The 16,866-nt window shown below is 41.9% G+C and overlaps 1 protein-coding gene across 8 annotated transcripts in view; it reads left to right on the forward strand.

Moving 5' to 3' along the window:
- Nucleotides 1–16,866, forward strand: part of PRUNE2 (prune homolog 2 with BCH domain) — a 129,334-nt gene that overhangs the window by 22,116 nt on the left and 90,352 nt on the right. For all 8 annotated transcript variants that reach the window (XR_008332656.1, XR_008332657.1, XM_053407729.1 and 5 more), the window contains exons 2-5: nucleotides 6,892–6,996; nucleotides 8,419–8,621; nucleotides 10,388–10,551; nucleotides 15,430–15,576. Coding sequence is in view for 6 of the 8 variants with exons in the window: in XM_053407729.1 (XP_053263704.1) it covers nucleotides 6,892–6,996; nucleotides 8,419–8,621; nucleotides 10,388–10,551; nucleotides 15,430–15,576 (619 nt within the window). In the remaining 2 variants the exon portion in view is untranslated. The remainder of the gene's footprint in view (nucleotides 1–6,891; nucleotides 6,997–8,418; nucleotides 8,622–10,387; nucleotides 10,552–15,429; nucleotides 15,577–16,866) is intronic.

Raw genomic sequence — 16,866 nt, forward strand, 5'->3', positions numbered from 1 at the left:
TGGCAACAAACCTCCAGAATTAGCATTCCCATTTGTGGACCTCTTGAATCCTACATGTTGGCCTATGGATTTATTAATAAAGTACAGATAGCACTGGAGAAGTCCCAATGAAAGTTCATTGGCCCACTGCATGTGGGTTCAGATTTAGTCCCATCTTTGCTTGATTTTATACTTTTTCTTGACCAGCCACTAGTCCAGGGATTGATAACTTCTGTGTCTCCAGATGTTGTTGAACTACAGCTCCCATCACCCCCAGCCATTGGCTGTGAAAATGCACATGCCATAGATATTTGGAGAGGCTCACAATGCATATTGTTTATATGCTAATGTTTGAAGTTTCTGAACCAAGAGGAGGGAGTTGACATGCTTGGTTTTAAAGTAAAATGCAGATATAGTGTGCATGGCATAGAAAGGAGTGATAGAATATGGCTACCTGGAAACAAACGCCATAGGAAGGTTAGAGAAGGGTGTATTGGTGGGGATATTTCTCTGTATGCCAAAGACAGCACAGTAAAAGAATCGGAATGCCAAAAGGGTTTCACAGAATCAGGAATGGCTTGTCCGGCAGAATGGACCTACAGCAGTAGCCTCCTGGCATACCATCCAACTTTTGGCTTATTTGTGTGGGGGAGGCTGGCTAGGTTGTCGGGTCAGGTCAGCCATATTGATGTGTATGCTGTTGCAGGGCATAGATCATTGTCCTGTTGCATTGCATATGTAATAAGGGGAACCACACTGGGGTAAAGGCATCCTCCCTAGCATGTCCCTGTGCTAGTTTGAGGTGGTTGGTTAACTTTTCTAGTAGGGCTGTTTCCCACATGTTTTGGTACCAGTTGTCTATGTTCAGTCCTGATAGGTCCTTCCAGTGTCTAGTTATGATATTTCTAGCTGCTGAAAGTAAGTGACTTACAAGTTTCTTGTAGTGTCCGTATGTGTTGTTGTCCTTGAAGATATTTAATAGGGTGAGCTCAGGAGTTGCTTCTATTTCCTGTTTTGTTATTTTGGAAATTTCCTGCAGCACTGATATCCAGAAGGATTGGACTTTGGGGCATTACCACCACATGTGGAGGTATGTGCCTATTGCAGTGCAGCCTCTCCAGCATTTAGATGTTCTTGGGTGTATCTCTGCTAGCTTTTGTGCTGTTAGATACCATCTATATATAAGTTTTAGGGTGAGTACTCTTCTTTTGGCTGAGATGGATTTGAATTGGGTATGGTTTAATTCATGTCCTGTGTTCTGCTTCCATTGGTTTTTAATGGTGTTAAGGAGGTCTGTAGTGTCTTGGAGTAGTATTTTATATATTGTGTCCCTCTGTTGTTAGGAGGGGTTTCTCAAAGCTAGTCAGTGGCCTGCTGGCTGCTGTTTTTGTTGCTGGGTTGTTTAGGAAGGCTTGTAGTTGGTGGCGGGTTAGCCAGGGTATTGGAGTGTCCCCTAGTTTATCTTGTATTTCCTGTATTGCTATGGGCTTGCCATTTTTGTATAAGTTGGTTAAGCAATATAGGCCTTTGGTTTGCCAGGTTTTATTTGGATGCTTTGGGATGCTTGGTGAAATTGTGGGTGATGGGTCAGGGGAATTAGTGGAGATGTAAAGGTAAAGGGATCCCTGACTGTTAGGTCCAGTCATGGACGACTCTGGGGTTGTGGTGCTCATCACTTTACTGGCCGATGGAGCTTCCAGGTCATGTGGCCAGCATGACTAAGCCGCTTCTGGCGAACCAGAGCAGTGCATGGAAACGCCGTTTATCTTCCTGCCATAGCAGTACCTATTTGTCTACTTGCACTTTGACGTGCTTTTGAACTGCTAGGTGGGCAGGAGCTGGGACTGAACAACGGGAGCTCACCCCGTTGCGGGGATTCAAACTGCCAACCTTTTAATCGGCAAGCCCTAGGCTCTGTGGTTTAGACCACAGTGCCACCCACGTCCCGGAATGGAGATATGGGTGGGGCCAATATCCCTACTTTTTCCTTCCATGCTTTAAGCTATTTAGTGTTGTGGGGATTTTTCTTAGTTTCTTTTGGGGATATGGGTACGCTGTTGTGGAGGTGTTTCCAGCTTTATCTCTCTCCATGTGCACCCACTGTTTCATTTTGTCTTCCAGGATGTATGGGATTATGTGGCACACTTGGTTGGCAATGTAGTATAGTTCTATGTTTGGAATTACCCATCTGCTCCTTCTGAGCAGAAATTTGAGACTAGCTCATGGCTTTTTATGTGAGAAGATAAATGAATGTTGTTGTTTTTTCAACCCGCGGAGTTGGATGGGGGGGGTGGGGCAGATCCAAACTGGGAGAGTTTGAAATAGACAAGTTAGCTTCAGGACTAGCTCTGGCCAGGCATATTTTAAACGGTATATCTTTCCATATAAATCTTTTCACTGTGTGTGTGTGTGTAAATAATTTTATTGTTTTTCACAACAACACCCCCCCCACACCCCTAAACAAACTAAACATGAGTGATAACATAAACAAATCTCCCTCCATACAATATTGCCAGCTACTGGGTAAGTATTCATGTCTTTATATTATTTGTTCCTCTATTTAGTTTTTCTACTGGATTATTCTATGTTATTCTACAGGCCTGCAGGCCTGGCCCTGGGACCGTGGGTACCCATCAGGCACACACACCCCTGCACAAAGAATTGTGGGTGCCCGGTTCCTTCATGGGGAATGTTGAGCAGGTTGGAGCACCCAGCCCCCCCCCCCGTGCCTATGTTATTCTATCAGGCTTTTATGGAAGCTAGAGCCAACTTTGATACATTTTTAACCATAGCTCTAGATTTCGCCATGTTTGAGCAAGGGATAGTCTTGCCTCAACAAGCAAAAATATCAGTCTTCTCATCTTGTCAGAACTACAGGGGAGCCCTGTTGAGAGGTCCTTCCATTTATAAAGGTAAATCCTGGGATGCAACAACAACAATTTATACCCCACCCATCTGGCTGGGTTTCCCCAGCCACTCTGGGCGGCTTTCAACAAAGATTAAAATACATTAAATATAGTAGGGCCTTTTCAGTTGTGGCACCCACTTTATGGAGGTCATTGTCTAAGGAGACATGTATGCCAAAGTATCAGTCTGAAGAAGACTTTTAGAGAATAGGATTTAATGTGTTTCTGGTTTTAATATCCTTTTTATGTTAAGCATGTATTGGATATGAAAGGTGGCTTTATTAATGAGGAATTTTAAAAAACATTGTAGGCTGTTAGCATTGCTACTGGTGTTTGCTGTGGTAGGCTGAATGTCACCTTGGTTTGTAGAAAGAAATACGTATGGCGGAAGCCTTTTAAAAAGACACACAAGCTGATCTTACATCTTCATTTGGTTATGAAATCAGTATTAATTCTGATATTTTAGTGGAACTTGCCAGTGTTTAGTCTACTGTGTGTGACAGTGTATAATTACAAATCAATTACTGGCTAATTCCTTGCAAAACAATGTACAAGTCCTTTAGTCGTTATCTGAAAATACTTGGTCATGGAGAAATGCAAGTTTTATTATGAGCCATAAATCCAGATCAGCTGCCAAGGTTGCATCTCATTCCTAGTCCTCACTAACTTGGGAGTTTGTGTGTGTTTATTGATCGGGGAATTTGTGGCTGAAGATGGATTCCTCCAGGCAGAATCAGTTCCTTAGGAAGTTTTCTCTGAACTTGAAGAGAAAATTTCAAGTTTGACCTTGCAATATCTTCTAATAGCTAATTGAATGTCTGCAGGCTAAATATATACATGTGTGGGAAGACGAAAGAAAGCTGAATTACAACCATTATTATCTCAAAGAAGGAAATAGTTCTGATTATACTGGAGAGCAAGAGCAAAATATGTTTTCACCAACAGAACCATTATAGTTCAGTTGAACATACAAGGGAGAAGAACTATTTTTCAGAATGTCTGCTGCATCAGAGAAATAAAATATATACATCTGAAATAGTGTAAACTGCAGCGCTTTAGCAGAAATTGGTGGAATTAATTAGAAATATAAAAAGTGAAGGATCATATTACTAAAGGTAACAACAGGGGCGTTTTCAAACAACTACTCCAGGAGGATGATTTATACATTGTTTTTGCTAAGAGGTAACAATCTTGGTAACAGGAAGACAGGCAGGGCAATATGACATTTTCATTGCTTGTTACCCACCCAGAATAATCAATGCTGGAAAAAAAGGGTGGCGCCTTGAGAGAACTGATAACTCTCTTAGCTTCTGAAGAGACAGTTGGCAAGGAAGAGGAAGAAGGACATACTGTAAAATACTATACTATACTTGGCTATACTATAAAAAACTTGTTTTGATTACATTTGTTTTGCAAAATTATAAAATACATACAACAGCTGTGTCTATCCAGAAAGACAGTAGAGCAGGCATTTCAGATTTTTGATTTTTTTAAAAAACCCAACATATTTATTGGGAGACATATCATATTTCTGTGTAATCCTATTTCATTTCACAAAAGTTATGGATGCCCTTTGAATTGCTAGCATGAAAACAACAGCACTGTGGCCTTTTGTGGAAGCTGCTGGAAGTAATTTATTCTGGCCACACAGTAGTTACGATTTTTCAAAGCTTCTTTTAGGTGACTTGGCTAATCATGTAAACCTGATTATTAGGCAGGTGCAGTTGGTCGTGTGAAGAGTCCTAATGCTGAACAGAAACAACAATGAGTCTTGTGGGCCCTTAATGACTAGGGTACCTTGAGGGCCACCCTAGCTGGTAGAGCCTCTGCTCTGTGTGCAGAAAGTCCCAGGTTCAATGCTCAGCATCTACAAGTAGAGCTGTTTTCAGTCAGTGTGAACCTTACTGAGCCAGATAGACCAATGATCCATTACATTATTATAAGGCAGAATCTCATAGTCCTAAAACATCAGCTGCTAGATGCTTCATCCTCTGTCTTTGGGAAAGGTTGTAGCTCAGAGCATCTGCTCTGCATGGAGAAAGTCCCAGGCTCAGTCTCTGGCCCCCCTGAGTAGGGCTCAGAATGTGCCTGTCTGAAATCCTGGACAGCAGGTGCCAGTCAGTGTAGACAATTATGAGCCAAATGGGTGACACAATACAAGACAGTTTCATTGGTTCCTTGGCTGGCTTTGCTGCAGCAAACCAACATAACCACCCACTGGAAAGCAGTGAATAGATCATGGCCACTGGTCCCATCACCTCCTGGCAAATAGAAGGGGAAGAAATGGAGGCAGTGAGAGATTTTACTTTCTTGGGCTCCATGATCACTGCAGATGGTGACAGCAGCCACGAAATTAAAAGACGCCTGCTCCTTGGGAGAAGGGCAATGACAGGCCTAGATAGCATCTTGAGAAGTAGAGACGTCACCTTGACAACAAAGGTCCGTATAGTTAAAGCCATGGTTTTCCCAGTAGTGATGTATGGAGGTGAGAGCTGGACCATAAAGAGGGCTGATCGCCGAAGAATTGATGCTTTTGAATTATGGTGCTGGAGAAGACTCTTGAGAGTCCCATGGACTGCAAGAAGATCAAACGCATCCATTCTTAAGGAAATCAGCCCTGGGTGCTCACTGGAAGGACAGATCGTGAAGCTGAGGCTCCAGTACTTTGGCCACCTCATGAGAAGAGAAGACTCCCTGGAGAAGACACTGATGCTGGGAAAGATGGAGGGCACAAGGAGAAGGGGGCGACAGAGGACGAGATGGTTGGATAGTGTTTTCGAGGTTACCAGCATGAGTTTGACCAAACTGCGGGAGGTAGTGGAGGACAGAGGTGCCTGGCGTGCTCTGGTCCATGGGGTCACGAAGAGTCGGACACGACTAAACGACTAAACAACAACAACAACAACAAAGCTTCCTGTGGAGGCTATAATGATAGAAGAAAAGGCACTTCCTCAGCTGTGCAGGTGCTTGATTCTCTTCCTTCCATGATTTAATTCACTTGGACATATTTGGAATAATGATTAAACTATGGGAGTTTTCCCATAACTCCTTTAGCATTTATTTCTGGTTCACCAAGTCTAATGATGAATACAAATAATAGGAGTATTTCCCATGACATCTTACCTGTATTTCGAACTTGTTCTTTTTCACTTTTTTTTTTACCACTAATGCACATTCAACCATGATTTGTTACTAGTTTTCTCTAAACATTATGTTATTATATTTGGCAGCTGCCCAAATGTCAAAGATTTCTTATTCATTTTAACATCTTGATTTTCATATGATTTCACTAATTTTAGAAATTCATAGTCAATACAGGTATCTGATTCTGCAGTCTTAAGGATAGCAGAAGGCACACCTGAAACTATGGTGTGAGGTGCAGTGGGCAGAGGCCTGGCCTTCTTCGTCTCCTTTAAAGCTTTTTTAAATATGCAGGGACACTTTAGGCTTCTTTTCTCTAGGCTGATCACAGTCAGTTCCTTCAACATCTCTTGATATGTTTTGCATCATTAATCATTCTACTTAATGCTTTCTTCTGAATCTTTTATTATTTTTTATTTTGCTTAAAGGCATGTCTGTGCTGTCCCGCTATTTTTCATTTTGGTTTGTCCATCTGGGCTTCCATTGTGGACTTAGGTTATTTAAAACAAGTATTGGATATGAGCACAGAAAGTTGTGGGTTTACTGCACACACTAGTAGTTTTGCTGTGAGGTGCAAAAGTATTTGTGTATACATGTATGCATATCTGTGGGAAGGAACTCTGTGGGGTAGTGAAGTATCCTGGGTTATGCAAGGTCAGAAATACTCCTGTCCTCACTCACCCAAACTTACAATTATTTTGTGTGCAAAATAATTTAAATGAATAAGTGAAGAAAAAAGCTTTGACAATTAAGAATGAGAAGTCTGGGATCAGATCAACTTTGCAAAATATTTAGTTATTTTGAAAGATATCTTATGTCTCTATTCCCTTTCCGTCTACTATTTAAAAACTGTCTTCTGTTCCAGAGTCGAAATAAACATTTGGATAAAGTACATGTAGTACTTGGAAATAAAACCTGTGATTTGGATTCACTTATTTCAGCTTTAACATATGCCTACTATCTTGAAAAGGTAAAGTATTTTCTACAGATATTACACTATATTTTAAAATAATTATAAGCCCATTGTAACATGTTGATCTTTTTCACCTAACTATAAAACTGGATGAGATCAATAATAAAATATTCTGATTTTATGATTGGGGAACTAATGCTGGGTCACTGCTTTATTGCCTGCATTTCCCCCCTTATAGATTCATCACAGCCATCCAAAAGCCATCTCAGTTGTGTAGTTTTCCCTGAGTCAAGGATGTCTACCTCTGTCTACACTTGTATGCATTGTCCTTAACTGCCCATAGACTGACTGCCTTGCACTATTATCATCACAATTCCTCAACCGTCCCTCATAAGGCTTGGTTTCCAGACCCTTTATCATCTTAGTTGCCCTCTTCTGCACACACTCCAGCTTGTTAATATCCTTGAATTGTGGTGTCCAGAACTGGACATAGTACTCCAGGTATGGTCTTGGTCTGCCCAAGGCAGAGTAGAGTGCCCACTAGGACTCCTCCTCTCCAGGGTCTTCCCCACACAGTCCCAGGCTGCCTCTGCACACAACCCCTCTCTGCTCTGCCTGTTTTATTTCTCTGCAAGTTCTGGATGACCAGTGGGGAGAGGAGCTGGTCGTAGCAGGAGGGGGAGACTCCCTGGATTCTTCGGCAGCCTGTCTCCACTCTGCCTCTTGGCCACCCTCCCCTCCAGCCTCCGCTGCAGTCTCAGAGTCAGAGTCTCTCAGAGTCTGCAGAGTCACTGCAGTCTCTCTGCCACAGCCTCTTCCTGTTCACTAAACCCTGCCATCTCTTCTGCTGCTGGCACCTCCTCCCCCAGTCTGCTCTTTCTCCTTCTGACCACTCATTGTCACCCCACCAGCAATCCCCTGGCTTGGAGCCTTCTTCCCCTGGAGGTTCCCTAGGGGCTTCTCTGGCTGTGCCTCCCAACACTCCACTGCATCCAACAAGTCCATGATACCTGCCATCACCACACTTCACAGTCCTGCTTTTTTGTGACACATCCCTCCTTGGGTGATCTTCCTCTTCCCAAGGGGCACCGTGCCTGCATCTCTGTTCCAGGACAGTCCACTCTGATCGAGCAAGAATTTCCTCATCTTGCCCAGTAGCTTGAAGTTTAGATACGTGGGCCTCAGGTTGCTGGACCTTCTCTTCCAGCAAGGCAACTTGCACTTGCTGCTGGTGTAGTTTCACATGTTTTCAGGCAGGAAGGCAAATACGGCACAGGTGTTGCAAGTCACTTCGGTAGTTCCCTCACCATTCATGTCTCTTGTACACCCTGATGTATACCTCCCCCCCCCACTTGAGAAAGAAGAAAGTAATGTATGAAATTGCAGTGATGAAAAGTTTTAAGTTCAAGCCTGTCCATTATGAAAAATTATTCACAGTTTTTGAGTGCTTTCTAATTCACAGGGATTCTCTGCTTACAGGTCAGTCCACCTAACATTCTGTGCTTGCCTGTACTGAACATACCAAGAAGAGAATTCTGCTACTGCACAGAAACGAGGTTTATTTTGGAGGAACTGAATCTCCCAGAGTCTCTCCATATCTTCTGTGATGAAATCAATTTGTATCAGCTGAACAATGAAGGGAAATTGTCTCTTACGCTTGTGAACAGCAGTGCACTAACAAGGTATCATGCTCCATATCTGATTACTAGCAAACGTGAACTTGGCAAATATTTACCCTTGGTAAATCTTGAAAATCCCAAGTGTGAGACTTGCCTTTGTTCTCATCAGACTGCAAGCTGTTGATGAATATGCAATGAAACAGTTAAAACAACAAAACCCCTTAACTTTTCTGTACCTATTTACACAGTTCATGTGATTACAAAGATCACATGTTGGAGATCACACACTCAAGTCATAGATGCATGAATGTTCTATCTTTTTATCTCTCTCTCTGCTTATATCTCTTTCTTGCCCATATGCTCTGAGTGGTGCAAGAATGCCCAGTTTTGAGGGGTGCTGTGAACCCTTCCCTTGTTTGATCTGTGAATAGAGCACAGAATTTCTGGATGGGGTTGCTCAGAAGGGCCCTGTGTTTCATGCACCCATACAAAGCTGTTATAATGACAAAGTGCTCATGAATGACATCATCAAGAACACATTAAAGGCTGAGTGCTTTTCAACTACTGTGTCCCATCAGCATATGGATTTCCACTTGGCAGAGGGACTTTCCCCTCTCTCCTCCCCCCATGTGAGCCCCACACCCTCTTCAGGTCTGCTGCAGGGGGTGGGCGAAACCCTAGAACAGATTAAGGGTGTGTGGGGGATAATGCTCTGTTGCACAAGAAGAAATCCTTGCACTGACAGAACGAGAGACTTAGTGCTATGTTGGATTTCACCCTAAGGGCCAAATGAGGTGTGATGTGAAATGCAGTTGTGCAGCTAAAATGCAAAATTTTAAAAAATGGAAATTGCATCAGCTGAGGGCACAGCTAATAGTTTATTCAGATGACAGCAGAATTTAAGCATTTCTTCCTGTGCTATGGTCCTCAGCTCTTCCTCTGGAGATGATATTTGTTTCAGGGTGGGTGGGAGAATTGAGCCCCCTCCCCCCACCAATTGATGTCAGTTGGATTATTTTTACACAAAAAATTGTTGCTTTTTAAAAGACGAATAAAAAGTGTTTTTTCCTGGGAGTACTCAAGGTACGCAGTACTGGCACCTTCTTCCTTCATTTCTTCAATTCTGGTTTCTACCCTACTTTCCCCACAGTAAATCTTTAAAGGGAAGCCACATTTGGCAACTAGCTGAACTCCACCCTTCTGCAGAAATAGATGGGGAACGGGGGGGGTGGGTGATGCTTTGCTTCCTCTCCGACAGCACATGACTGAAAACTGGCACACAGCAGTTGTCCTCCTTCCAAAGATACACTGAGGATGAAGTTGGAGGGATGAGACAAAGAGCCCTTAAGCAAAATTAATTTTGGGTTACTTTTTGTCTGTATTCACAGATCATAAGTCAAGTGTTTTCTGGGACTAGCAGGGAGGGCAGGGAGGCTACTCGTAAGAAAGAATGCCTCTCCATCTCACCATTTAAAATATGCCAGTGTGCATATCCTGTGGAACTTCTTTGCACAATGCAGGAAGTAATAAAAGGAAGAACTGTGAATCAAACTTCCTCTTTTTCAGCTTCTGACAAAATGCAAAGTGCAGCTTGTGTAACAACCCTGTGAACCCATCCTGTTGGGAGGAGTGGGTGACAGACATATAAAGGCGATTTCTGTGCTGGCATTCTTTTCAAGGCATCTTAAATAATAATGACCAGAATGGAATGGGATTATCATTGTGTTGCTTAACTGCATAGTATCAACTAACTGCATTTAGATGACTTTGCCATATAGTTCAGAGAAATGGCATAAAGAAGAAAACTTTTGAAACCTTTGCTTTTATAGTGAAGATAAAAATTTGGAATCAGCTGTTGTCAGAGTCATCAACCCTGAAGAGCGATGTGATGGCAACCTGGAGACCTCAGCATCCTCTTCCTCTCTGGTAGCAAAAGAGATTCTCCAAGAGGCACCAGAGTTAATCACTCGGCAACTGGCTCATCTTCTCAGAGGTGAGAGATTGTTCTTTATATTAAATACTGAAAGGCTTAATGGAGTGTTTCTGAATCCAGTCATGCAGAGAGACTGTGATCCATTCTTTGGTTAACAATCCCTTGAAAGACCACAGGAAGCTGCATGAAGGAAGCAGGGTGCAAAGAGTTTGATAAAGAGTAACATTATGTGGAACAATAAAAATGTGCATTTAAAAATAGGAATGACTAGGGTGTTAAGTGCAGATATCTGCATGTCAGTTGGGTAGGAGAATATCTTCCGTGTCTAGCTTTGTTTCTGGGACATGTTGGATTTGAAAATAAATGTCATAGCACTCAGTGAATATTATCAAAGGTATATGACCTAATTTTGTCCTCTGCCATCCTTAGGGTGACTATTTAAACTATTTAAACAAAAAGGAGGAACTGCATCACCATAATGAGGGCAAAAGAGGACTTGGATGTGCATATTTTTTAGAGGTTAACTTATGTATAGATGAAATGCAAATTTAGAAATTGTTGTTGTTGTTGTTGTTGTTGTTGTTGTTGTTGTTGTTGTTGTTGTTGTTGTTATAGCCCAGCTTCTTTCCTGACAGGGGCTTTAAGCTAAAATAGGAACCGCTGAAAACACAGGGAAAAAATCATTAAAATACAATTAAACATTGATAGAATTAAAACTATATCATTACTTGCTACTCCCATCTTTGACCCATTCCAGGGAGTTCCAGACATGCTTTGCTCACGATCTGTTTCCATTTGGAAATGAGGTACAGCAGAGACTGTGGTGTTTTTATAATATAGGATTTATTTGCACATATATACAACCTGAGCCTACAATGGAGGGGTTCCCAGCGTTACACTCCAGGAGGGTCTTGCTTCCTCTATAGGCACAATTTAGGATTCAAAAAGACACCAGCCATGGCTCTTTGTCCCTTTCTCTAGTTTGCTGCATTTAACAGACTGGCATTATTTTCCACCATCCCACATCATCCACACCTGCAGTCCTACTCTCCTCTCTGCTTCGTCTCTGCTAACTATCTCAGAATTCAGGGAAGGGCTCCACCCATTCGCCGAGTGGCACAGAGTCTTTGCTTTGCTGATGGTCCCTCTCCCTGTCTTTGTTCTCTGTTAATGGCCCATGTCTCAGGCAATCTCCTGAACCCAGGAAGCTGGTTTGACATTAATTTAAAACTTTGCTAAATCCAGCAGCTAATTTTAACATGCCAAGCATTGATTCTAACACCTTTCAGAACCAGGAGTTCACGGAAGTCTGGCACCCACAAACCCTGGCACCGACAGCTCTTAACTATAACCATGTATTTGTGTGTGTGTGTGTGTGTGTGTGTGTGTGTGTGTGTCTATGATCGATTAAAAACAAACAGATAATTACAATGAAAACAGCACCGCACCTGCCCTTTCATTAAAAGCAGTCAGTTCCCAAAAGCCTCTTGGAATAAGAAAGTCTGTTTTTATCAGGAAAACTTTCTGACAGTACGAGCTGTTCAGCAGTGGAACAGTGGATTCTCAAGAGAGGTGGTGGACTCTCCTTCCTTGGAGGTTGAGTGGCTTTGACTGTAATTTAAATATAAATACAGTACATCTTAGCATAGTGATTAGGTGACCTGTGTGCCTCCTCAGGCTGCTGTCCAGGAGCTCATTGCTGATGGACAACAATAAGGTTGTTGGTCTCCCTATTTTGGTTCTTTGTCTTTAGACTGAACTTGGACTGAACTTGAAACAGAGGACCACCTCAAGCAGAGCATTGTCCTCTGTGTAGTAATCCATGTGGCTGCCTAGGCTTGCGTCCTAGCTAGCATAAAATGATGTAAACAGAATAGCAGGGGCAAAAATCCAGTTAGAGTCCATCTAGTCCAGTATTCTGTGATGGCGAGATAGTCAAACTCCCTGTGAAAAAGCATGTGTGAACCACGCAGGGTGGAGAGGATAGGACACCCCTCTCCTGGCTCTCCCCAGCATTCATTTCTAGATAACGTTCTTCACATAGGATCTATTCTGGTGGCAATTACAAGTCTATTGGGAATCTACTCCTTTCCTTTCTGTTTGCTTTGTGTGACCCTGAATTATATTCTTTAGGAAGAGAATTACCTCTATTCACTTGCTGCACACCATAAAGCTTTAGATAAGGGGTAGTCAACCTTATTATACCTACCATCCACTAATGCATATTTCTTGATGGTAAAATTTCCTTACCACCCACCAGTGCTCGGTGGAAGGAGGATTCAGCTTGTGCTGTAGAACCCCCTCCCGCCCACCTAGAATCCTGAAACGCCCACATACTGAATGTGATGAAGTCTAGATGCTCTATAACTAATCAGATTTAGCTTTATGTCAATATTACTGAAGGAAAACAAAGCCTATTCAGAGTGAGGGGGAATGCTTTCTGAATTAGGAGAACACATTCTGTCGGTGCTGATGTTTTGGGCTCAAAAGAATGAGTGTGATTTTTGTGAACATTTTGGAAACATCAGCACCACAGAATGCATTTAGTGCATAGATAAGACTAAATAAAAAGCTTAGCCTTTAAACAATAAATGTTTGCTTTTTAAACTAGTTCCTTATCTATGCACTAAATGCTTGTTTTTTAAAATGCAATCTCATTATAATATATTTCAGCCCTTAGGCTTCATAAAGGTAAAAAATAAAAGTATGCAAATCCATCAACAGCTAGAAAGAGATGATATTTGTAAAGGAATCAGCACCAGCAGTGCTATGATAACAGACATATCTGTGCAAAGATTATACTTACTGTGAGGTAGGTTTCATGTTCAAATTGTTTTAAAGACCTGCTTTTCCCTGATATCTTTGTCATTTCTTCATATGCACAGTAAATTACTTTTTCCCGGCGGACTTTATCAAAACCTGCTTCAAGAATCAAAATACTCCAAGACAGGCTCTACTGTGAGTCAAGGCCTGCCCCATTTCTGGGCTTATGCCAGAAGCAAACAATTAGAAAACCTGCCAGAGACTTGAGCCTGTATAATTTTATTTCCCGAGAGCCGTTTACTAGGGGACTGGTGCCAAACTAAGGATCCATTAAATTGCTGAATCATTACATTTTTTCGTGGGAGCCAGCTGGCAAGGATGTAATTCAGTAAACTGACTGTCAGGTATCTTGGGTCAGTGCACTCTCAGAAATACCTCCTTCTGTTTATTTGTATAAGGCTTTGAAGGATGCCACAAGGAGCACAGATTGTAACATGTAAACACAGGCAAATTTAAAAAGGAAACCACCATTGTAACTCATGGCATAAATTAGATGCAGACTCCAAAATTCCATCCATTGCTGTGGATGGTCTAAGGGGGCTTCCAGTGATTGGGTGGGGGGTAATTTTATTTTTTTGTTGCTCACATTGACTGTTATAAGAAGTTCCCTTTTAGAAGCTTAGAAGGAAAGCTAGCATTTGAAAAGAATGTTGTTTGCAGAATGGATGGCTCACCCTTTTCTTATATGGTCACAAAGGCTGAGTGAATTGCATCAGTAACCTTTCATAGATTTCACTCTGAAAAAGGGAAGGGGATTTTCCAAAACCATGAAAACAAATTTAAAATACAGTCAGGCAGTGCTAAGATTTTCGGAGGGTGGCAAGAAAGAGTGGAACCCCCCCCCAGCACTTTTAGGAGAGAAAAGGAATCCAGTAAGAACTTTTGGTTAAAAAAGATACTCCTCACCACTACCGCCTTTAGTCCTTGTCCTCTGCAGGAGAATCTCCTGCTGTTGGACGTTTTCTAGAAGTAATCTACAACAGGAGCTCTTGTCTGAACAGATGGAGGGGACTCCATTTTTATTTCAAATCCATGGCACCTCTCCGTAGCTGTTTTATGTCACATTCAAAGAATCAAACAAATAAAAAGTGACTTCTTTGCCAGGACAGCATCTGAATTTTGTGCACCTAATGCTAAGACTGATGTGCAGAGAACCTAGCCAGGAATGAATGAATGAACAGTGACCATTCTGAACAAGGCAGTCATCAAAGCATTAAAAAACAGAATGAGAGTATATTTAGCACTGTCCTCTTTCCCCATCCCTCTGATACTTCTCCCCACAACTTTAGACAGATTCATCTTTTGGAAGAGGGAGAATGGTATGCGTTGGCATTCTGAATGTTTTCATATGCAACTGGTTAAGAAGCTGATTCTTTAAAATAATAATCCATTTCAATTTACTTTTCTGTATATTGCTTTTGCTACCCACAACATGTATAGATGTGCGCAGTCTCAGCATTTATGTCTTGTTGTAATTGAGATCCTGAATTGGTTTGGCAAAAGCTGTTGTGCAATTATTGTTTAATTTGTTACCAATTGTTTAATTACACTGCGTTGACAAGTGATAAATTAAAATAAAATTAATCAAATAATGTTACTGTAGTTGTATTGAAGCATAGCCTTCTTGATCTTTTTTTCTGTACAATTAGGCTCACAAATCAGTGCTGATCTTCTAGTCAGCTTTAATTCTAAGCTAATGAGCCTGTGTTGCTTTACAACTTGGCTGCTGTTACCTATCACTTTGTGAACTCTGAGCCAATTGCTTTAAAATATGTAATAATTGATTTTCTCTTTTCATGCCATACTTTTAGATGTATCATATGGATAAGTTTTTCTCTCTGGATCAGTTGATTGTGGCTTTAAAAGCCCCCCCCCCGGCTGTTAAAAAGCAAATAATTTTTCCTTGGTGGTGGTAGAAGGAATGGTTCAAAGCTATATAAACAAGAAAATGCACAATATGTGGAGATTCAAGTAGTCTGCTATGAATAAGAAAGACTGAAAAGAAATAAAAGGATAGCAGGCCATTTCTTTAAATAGTCATGAATTTTAGGGCTGATGTGGGAAAGAATATTAGTTTCTGTCTTCTGGGCTAACTTTCTCTGGTCAACACTTCAGGGAGCATCCTCTCTTTAGCCATGGATCCTGAACAAATTACGAGAGACCAGGAAGAAGTGCTTTCAAAGTTAGAGGAGAAATTCCCAGAGCTGCTGCCTCGAGAGGATATTATCACCGCTCTACAGGAAGTTCATCTCCATGCTGATGGTAAAGGGTTTTTTTCTCCCCTGCTCTTCACTTTTGATTCCTACTTTTAGACGGATTGGAACATGACATTCTATAAAATTAGGACACCCATTAAATGTTTTTTAAAGCACCATATACACACAGAAACAAAAATCCCACCAACCTTTCACCACATGCCGTGATTATAGGATCGATGAGCAGCATGCATAGTATCTTTTCATAGGTGGTGATACTGTCTATGAAAGAAAAGTGTGGAAACTTGTGCAGTGTATTTTATCATGACCGATAGGGCATGGCTGTTAAATGGCTTCCCAGTGCTGCACACCACTGCTGGTTACCAAAAGGGAGAGAGGCAGGGCAGTGGGCACTTGGTGCAGTGCAAGCAGAGTGGTGGGAGACTGGCGGATTGGTTCTGCCGCTCTGCCTGCACCAAGCTCCCAATTGCCTTGCTGCTTTGTCATGTGATAACCAGAAGCAACATTGAGCATTTGGAAGTCAGGCCGTCAGTGCATCCCTGTCCCTGCCACTCCATTGGCCACTATCACCTGCAGATATGGTTGGGCTAGAATTTCCATGATCTCTGACCATTAGCCATGCTGGCTGGGGCATCTGAAGGGCCACAGGGTCCTCTCCCCTGGTTTACAGGAAGTTGATGGAAGAAGTGTGGCCCTCCAACATAACATTGGTATGCTGCGCATGCAGCTGGGGGGATTGAATAATAATAATAATAATAATAATAATAATAATAATAATAAATTAATTTATTATTTATACCCTGTCCATCTGGCTTGGTTTCCCCAGCCACTCTGGGGAATATTCCCAACAGAATATTAAAAACACAATAAAACATAAAACATTAAAAACTTCCCTAAACAGGACTGCCTTCAGGTGTCTTCTGAAAGTCAGATAGTTGTTTATTTCTTTGACATCTGATGGGAGGGCATTTCACTGGGCGGGCGCCGCTACCGAGAAGGCCCTCTGCCTGGTTCCCTGTAACCTCACTTCTCGCAGGGAGGTGCCACCACCAGGAAGGCCCTCGGAGCTGGACCGCGGTGTCTGGGCTGGATGAACAAAAGTTGGCATAAAAGATAGGACTCCCAGCTCTACATTTGCTCTCATTTCATGCACACAATTTATTTAGTTTTTGAACATTTAAAATAGTCTGTTTACTCAAAGGAGCATGACACTGTGTTGCTTTTCTTTTTGAGTGTTGCTGCTGCTGTTTTGGCCGCATTCTGGTGGGTGAGATAGAATTCATGGCAATTATATTTACAGGTCAAATATTAGATATTTCGACACTGTGGATCCAAC

This window comes from Podarcis raffonei, chromosome 11 (assembly GCF_027172205.1).
Source record: "Podarcis raffonei isolate rPodRaf1 chromosome 11, rPodRaf1.pri, whole genome shotgun sequence".
Taxonomy (NCBI): domain Eukaryota; kingdom Metazoa; phylum Chordata; class Lepidosauria; order Squamata; family Lacertidae; genus Podarcis; species Podarcis raffonei.